The sequence below is a fragment of the Rhizophagus irregularis genome, chromosome 13, assembly GCF_026210795.1.
Source record: "Rhizophagus irregularis chromosome 13, complete sequence".
Lineage (NCBI taxonomy): Eukaryota > Fungi > Glomeromycota > Glomeromycetes > Glomerales > Glomeraceae > Rhizophagus > Rhizophagus irregularis.
The window spans coordinates 1,781,601-1,789,722 of NC_089441.1; the positions used below are offsets into that span (position 1 = coordinate 1,781,601).

At 26.8% G+C, this 8,122-nt stretch overlaps 1 protein-coding gene across 1 annotated transcript; it reads left to right on the forward strand.

Annotated features, from left to right (window-relative positions):
- The first annotated feature begins 1,763 nt into the window (after positions 1-1,763).
- OCT59_004976 (uncharacterized protein) lies at positions 1,764-4,061 on the forward strand. The gene is made up of 4 exons (XM_025328522.2): positions 1,764-1,977; positions 2,040-2,198; positions 2,275-3,018; positions 3,094-4,061. Exons 1-4 carry the CDS (start codon positions 1,783-1,785, stop codon positions 3,997-3,999), a joined length of 2,004 nt encoding a protein of 667 aa, XP_025166310.2. The 5' UTR covers positions 1,764-1,782; the 3' UTR covers positions 4,000-4,061.
- The last annotated feature ends 4,061 nt before the right edge of the window (positions 4,062-8,122 follow it).

An 8,122-nucleotide genomic window follows, 5' to 3' on the forward strand; every position in this document is an offset into this window, starting at 1 on the left:
TAGTAACATGAAAGTAAATTAGTATTATCAAAGAAGAAAGTAAATTATTAGTGTAAGTAAATTATTAGTATTAAATAAAAAAGTATGAAGTTAGTGAAGAAAGCAAATTAGTAGTGTTAAAAAGTACTAAATTATTAGTGTTAGTAATAAAAAAGTATGAAGTTAGTGAAGAAAGCAAATTAGTAGTGTTAAAAAGTAAATTATTAGTATTAGTAATAAAAAAAAGTATGAAGTTAGTGAAGAAAGCAAGTTAGTAACATTAAAATGTAAAAAGTTAGGAAAATAAAAAGATAAAGAACACAAGTTTTTCTTACCTGATATTTTAAAAGAAAGTTGAAGAAAAGTTAAAAGGTTAAAAAAACATAAACAAAAACATTTCGCGTCATCATATTTATTTTGACGATAAGATCACGTGATCAACGTATATAATTTTAAGAGTTGATTTATACCGCATAATTCTGGCCAAATTATAATTCCGGTCAGAACTAATTGTGTAACCTAATAAAAAGTTTTTGACTTTTTTTTAGTTACAAGATGATACAAAAATTTCACCAATGGGTCCAGAAGACGCCCATTTATAAGCAAATATGCAGTTAAATTTTATGTAACCTTACTGCATAAATTACTTTACTTAGGAAAATCTATTTGTAATGGTTAAAAGTGGTCTATTTGACCCTAAAAGTGGTCAAATGTAACCATACAGGTAAGATGGAAAGTAGTATAGTAGGATTACCCAAAAATTGCTTTCTGTATCCTAAATTTAAGTCTATTTTCAAGTTGTACAATAATCACAATTTTTATTGTACAAAAATTGAATGTTTTCTGTATCCTAAATTTAAGTTGTATAAAAATCACACAAAAATTGAACATTTTCTATATCTTAAATTTAAGTTGTACAAAAATTGCATACTTTTAATATGCTTTGAAAAACTTCATAGCTATTTTTATCCAAAAATCTGCAATAATTGTACAATTTCCACACGGACTTGAACAAATATTGTACAAAAATTGGATGATTTTTTTTCATAGGGCTATTATTCCTGATAGAGCATAATAAACAAAGTGAATTCACTCAATTTGATTATAAACTCCAAAATTCTATCTATCTCATAAAGGTTTGCCCCAAGCAATCTACTCTCAATGAGGCTTCAAGTTACTTCTTTATACTAATCACGAGAATACTAAGCTTTAACAATTCCGATATTTAATTCCTGTAAAATGAATCCTGGCCACATCCTGATAGTTTAGCGAATACCTAATATATGATAGAAATATGTAACTTAAATTGTTCTATACATGTTTAACGCCAATATCATTATCTAACGCTAGATATAAATCGAACTTAAGGTAAATTCCATAGTTTCATTAATAATATATATTCTGACAACTCCTCTACTTTATTCTATTTCTCCCAAGGTTGTTCCATGGTGTAAGCATGACAAAGCCACTCTTTATGTAGTACTAAAGTTTATTAAGAATTTATTTATAATTAATATGTTAAAGTGATTTATTTATTGAAGAATACAACGCGTACTGTGGATTAAAATCCGTTATTATTCCGTTGGCTAAGTCAGAATTCTTTTTATCCAAGAAAGGCTTTTTAGGCTTTTTATTTTGAAAATTAAAAAAATTAGCATAGCCCATTTGATCAATCGAGGCTGTGATTAAATTATTACTGTGCAAATTTTTTAAGCCAAAAAAAGTAGTAGACTTTTCGTACATATATAGACATGTTTATTTCGAGGTTTCAAACGTTTCTTTGGAAATTTTCTTAAAAAAAAAATGAAATCAACTCCTAATATTCTTCACATTTTAATTTTCGCGTTAATCGCATTTCTTTTAGATCCATGTGATGCAAATGATGACGCATGTGGGATATTGGCCAATGGTCTTAAACGATCTAATATTAGCGTGAAACATTCTGACGTTCAAGCATGTTTTGAATCATTTCCATACGATAAGAACCTAGCTGAAAAAGTAATTTAAATTATTTTCACTACAAAATATCGTTTATACATTAATAAATATTTTCTTCACAGACAATCGAAACGCTAAAGAAGACACTTCAAGGATTTTATGTATTTTTATCAGAAGCTAAAGAACAGCCAAGACAAGGATTTTCTTTTAGAGCTATTGATTTAGTTAAAGAACTAGATTCATTGCTATCAAATAATTATAAAACGGATTATCAATTCATGGTAAATACACTTTGTATCTCATTTAAAATTATTATTTATATTAATCAAACTTTTCAAAATATTCTGTTTACTTTAGACCGATATAGCTAGTTTAATTAGTGAAACGAAAGATGCTCATTTAAGTTTTTACCCATTTTGTTATTTTATATTCACATATAATCAACAACTTTCATTATATTCTACAGTTATTAATGATAAGCAAGTAATTAAAATATTTGCAGACGAAATAGATAAAAATACAATCGATTGTGAGGTAACACATATTGATGGAAGGCCTTCAATAGAAGTCATTAAAGAATTCGCAGATACGTTATCTATAAGTAAAGATTCAGGAGTAAGATTTAATTTTGCATTATCAGGGGTAACATTCAATAAAAATGGCGACTTGATAGAATCCCCTGGAATCAACAAATTACCTGGAAGCTTCACATTCAGACAACAACTTCCCAAGCAATCATCAGTGGAATATTCTCTTAAATGTGCAAATGATACTTCAAAAAAATTTACTAGAGAATGGAAAATTAGACCAGAACTATCTAACACATTTAATACATCAAAAGATTATTGGAATACATTTTGCCTATTAAATGATAGTATTGTGTTCACATCTAATGCTGAAACAGTAGCACCAAAAATTTATAACATGAGTGAATGTAAAATGGTTTACAAAACAACAATTGCTAAATTTTTCATATTAAGTGATAATAAGACTGGAGTTGTTGTTCTTACAAGCGTATCACCTCCAGATAGTTATTTTGTTAATGAAATGTTTGAAATACAAAATGGATTCAATTCATTAGAAAAAGAAGGTGTTAAAAAAGTAAGTACTATATCACTTAATCATTTAACTATTCATTTTTTGAACTTCCTTTTAAATAATTTTTTACCTCAATAGCTTGTGTTAGACTTCAGTGGAAATCGGGGAGGAAGTGTAGAATTAGCATTTTTTATCGTTTATTTATTGTTTCCAGAAACTGATCCATCATTCAATCTTGATATGGTTGTTACCGAGTTATCACGTGAAGCATTTTTTCAAGCAACATCACAATCTGTGCATGAAGATTTTGTTGATACATCACTTATTCTCCCTTTAGTAAACATAAGCAGCAAAGAAAGTATTGCAAGATGGGCTGCGGAAACAGCATACAGAGTAACTACCATCAATTCTGATTTCGATATTTTTTCTTACAAAAATCCGGCAACAAATGATCATTTTCATACTGTTGAAGAATTTATTGGAAATAATACATACTTAAGAGGTGGTACTTCTACTCGATACACATCAAAATTTGTTAATAGATATTCAGAACGACTTAGCATATTTATACAATTATTATCAGGAAATTTTTTTAATATGTATGAATGGAAGAGCGATGATATGATCATATTAACAGATGGAGTTTGCGGTTCATCATGCTCTTTAATTGCCCAACGTATGGCATTAAACAATAATGTCAGCACTGTCGCTGTTGGCGGTTATAAAGATACACCATTATCTTATTCTTCATTTCCAGCTGGACAGGTACTTAAATTTGAAGAATTAATTTCTCAATTAGATGCTGCCGGTTTATTACAAAATGAAACACTTGCAGATTTAATTCCTCCACTGTTTTTGATTAGAGCTCTGTTTGGTTTTACTCTCAAAGAAAATTATGATGTTGTTAACAAAGATAATCTAAATCAAGAAGATGTATTAGAATTTACGTATAAACCTGCTGAACATAGATTTTATCATGATGAAATAAGTGCAAGAGATCCTAGCGTGTTATGGTTAAAAGTTGCTAAAGAACTTCTTAATTAAATGAAGAATTATTTGTATATTACAATGTTAAAATTAAATGGTTAATAAAATTTTTATAAATAAAATTACAATTGTAAATAAAATTACAATTTTAATGCATAGTAATTAAATAAATTGCTATTAAAACGATTATTAAAAATAATATATTTAATGTTTTTCTAAAAACATTTCCATGATCAGTGACATTTGCCTGTTAGAATTTGATTGATCTTTAATAATTTCAGTTATGAATTAAATTTTTTCTTAATTATTTTAACTACTTGAAATACTTCATATTCATCAATTTCAGTTCAAAATTTCTTGGAATATTAATATTAAAATAAGAATTCAGCACAGAACTCCATTTACCTTCATCATCCATTGAACAAATCATTACGACCGTCAGAGAAATACCCAAAAAGTGGTTCCCAAGAACCATTACATTGAATAGAATACTTTGAATTTGTTACTTTGCCTAACTTAGGCGACATAAAGTTAAAAAATTGGTTCTCATATCCCGGCCGGGTCACCAGAGCGGGAATCTTAAATTTTTATTTTTTTTTCGTTAACCAATCAAATTGCTCTAAATTATATCACATGATAAATTAAATTTGTACGCATATCTGGTATATCGTAACACTAAAAAAAAAAAATTTAAAAATACTACAATTAAACATGAGAAATAAACTTGTAATTAACTTGATATATAAAATCTGTCTATGACTTTTTATTGAATTCACTATATTAATATAAATATACATATGAAATCTTCCGTATTACATGATCGGATGAAAAAAAATTTTATTCTAAAAAAAAAGAAAAACGCCGTGCGGCCGGGTTAAATTAAAGCAAATTATGAGAACCAATTTTTTAACTTTATATCGCCTTTCCGGTGTCAATATTTTTATGATATCGTCAAATGAAAATATAAAACTATCTGTGATATTATAAGTTTTATTTCCTACCCAATCTATAGATTATATACTCTAACTATTCGATTTTTATTTTTAATTTTTGCAACAATAATTGTTATCACATTTTGCGTGAAATGTAGAAGCATTAAATCCATCTCGACTTCCACGTAAAATAAGATTGAATTTATATGGAATTATTTCTATATTCACAACTTTTTTGTCTATCCAACTTGAAAAAAATACAAAATGCTTTTTATTAATAAATTCTGTATTAAATTTACGTGAAGGTAAGATCCTATTTGTTTTGTATGAGAAAACAAGTGATACCGTAAGATTTCATGTCTTAGTTTTTTTGATAACAAATCTTCATAAGGTATTATCCTATCAAAAAATTCTTTTGAGTCAATATTATCATGAAACCTAATCAATGGAACGAATCTTGATATTGTTCTTTCCATTAAAGCACATTCTTTTTTGTCCATTCATAAGGATCTCTATTGACAGTAGGATGTTATATGAATGTTATATGGTTATCAAAAAAATAGATGTTGATAGCTAGTTAGTAATATGTATGTTATTATAGTTCAATAAATATTAAAAAAAACACTGTGTCATATATTATACACTCCCCTACAATAAATTACCGGATTTGACAAAATTTACATAGCAATTTTTACGTTGCATATAAGTTTACGAATTTTTAATAAAATTCAGCCAGAATTTTTTTATTTGAAAGTTGATCGTAGATAGTTTTTATGTATCAAAATAAATAAATATGATTAATTATAAATATAAAAAAGTTTTCTCATTGCAAAATAATATAAAAAATTATGAAATTCTCACTTTTTTTCAGCAATGGGTCAACTCTTTAAAATTTTAGAAAATTTTCTTTATTTTTTAATACATGAAAGCTACAATTGATTGGCTTTCAAATAAAAAAAATTTGACTGAATTTTATTGAGAATTCATAAAGTTTCATATAGCCCGAAAATCAACAATTTTACTAGTAAATCTTATAGAAATTTGTAATTACATAGTAAAATTAACAATAATTGACAAATTTTAGTCTATATGAAACTTAACGAATTCTCTACAAAATTCAGTCAAAATTTTTTTATTTGAAAGCCAATCAATTGTAGCTTTCATATATTAAAAAATAAAGAAAATTTTCTAAAATTTTAAAAAGTTGACCCATTGCTGAAAAAAAGTGAGAATTTCATAATTTTTTATATTATTTTGCAATGAGAAAACTTTTTTATATTTATAATTAATCATATTTATTTATTTTGATACATAAAAACTATCTATGATCAGCTTTCAAATAAAAAAATTCTGGCTGAATTTTATTAAAAATTCGTAAACTTATATGCAACGTGAAAATTGCTATGCTAATTTTGTCAAATCCGGTAATTTATTGTAGGGCAGTGTATAATTTGTATTATAACAAGTATGTCAATATCATTGTTTTTAATGTTTTTCATGTATATTATAATAATAAAACATCTCTTTATAAATAATTACAATATTTATTAATAATGATTATAATATATATATAAATCCTTTACAATGTATTACATTAAACATATGATTGCATTTAACATCTATTGCGTCTAATCCACCAATTTACTTTACCCAAATTTGATTTTGTATCCGGCTATCTATCACTTACTTGTTCGTCTATGATATCTGTTTTGAGACCAGTATCCCTATAAATAAAAATGAGAGAAAAGAAATGTTATAAAATGTTTTTTAACATCCCAATTAAACCCTGATAAGCCACTACTATATACCTGTTCATAAAGTCCACTTTTATCAAATTTCAAGAAACTGGAATTCCTATAAACAAAAAAAAGAAAAATAATACAAAAAACACTGCTACATGCCTATTCATCTTCCAGTTTTATTAAATTCCAAAAAAAAACCTACTAAATGTCCATAATAATCCATATTGTAACGTCCAAGTCATTGGTTATCCCCCTAGAAACGTTCAAGAATGATGATGATTAATCAGGTTGGGAGTTTCTGTTCTGCTGTTTTCTTTTCTTTGTGTTTTAGAATAGATGTTCTAAAGTATGTGAAGGTGGAGTGTCGATATAAAAATGAAATTATACTAAAATATCATATATGATCACTACTAAGTCTGAGTGTTGTAGGCAGAAGTATTGGACAGACAGCTGATTATATGAAATCCGTAGTAATATTAAAAAAATCGTCATGCCGATTTTTACTAAATAAATTTTAATCAATCGATCAGCAATATAAAGGAGGAAAAAATAAGGATAAGTAAAAAGGGAAATAAAAAAGGAGGAAGATAAAAAGGAAAGAAGAAGAGAGGTAAAAAGGAAGAAGCAAGGACAGAAGAAAGGAATTAAAAAGAAGAAAAAGAAGAGAAAAGAAGACAAAGGAAGAAATAGGAAGACGAAAAAGAGAAGAGAAGGAGACGAAAAGGAATGAGTGAAGAAGATGAAAAGGAAAAAGATAGGAAGATGAAAAAGAAAAAAAATTATAAAGTAAAAGGGAAGCAAAAGAGAAAAAAAAGTAAAAAAAGGCTTATTTAAAGGAAAAACAGGAAGTAAAAGACGCGTTACGCGTTTATAAAACATTTAATTTTTGTAATTTAGTATCAGATTTATTAGTTAATAAAGGTGGTGGATATGCACTATTAATATAATATTACATTAATGTTCAGTTATAGCTAACCTTGTTAAATAAATATTAATACCCATATTGTCATACATGATATTTCCATATGATAATATTATAAGAAAGGATTATAATATACTATCAAAAAAATAGGCATTGATATTTGATAGTAAAGAAGCTATTCCATAATACGATTTCATTAATCATAAGATCATCTCGTTGAAGTAATAACTCCAATAATTCCGTTGATAATTTCAAAACATTGTCGATTTTAATCAACAATTTATAAATGCATGATAACGAATTCCTTTATTATTAGGTAAAGATGCAAACTGACAAATATGCCTCATTTCCAAATCTCGAACCTGTTTTTGAAGTTAAATAATTCTATCACCAAGTCTCAGAGGATGAATGGGGAATGAGGTTATGGTGCGAAACAATTTATTAATGTATGTGTAATTGATCGTTGCGAGAAGTAGAAAATCTTTACTATATTATTGATAACTGGGAAGGTCGATAATCTAGCAGATGGTCGCTTATATGTTTCAAAAGAAGAATAATTGTTGCATGATAACATGAAGAAATAT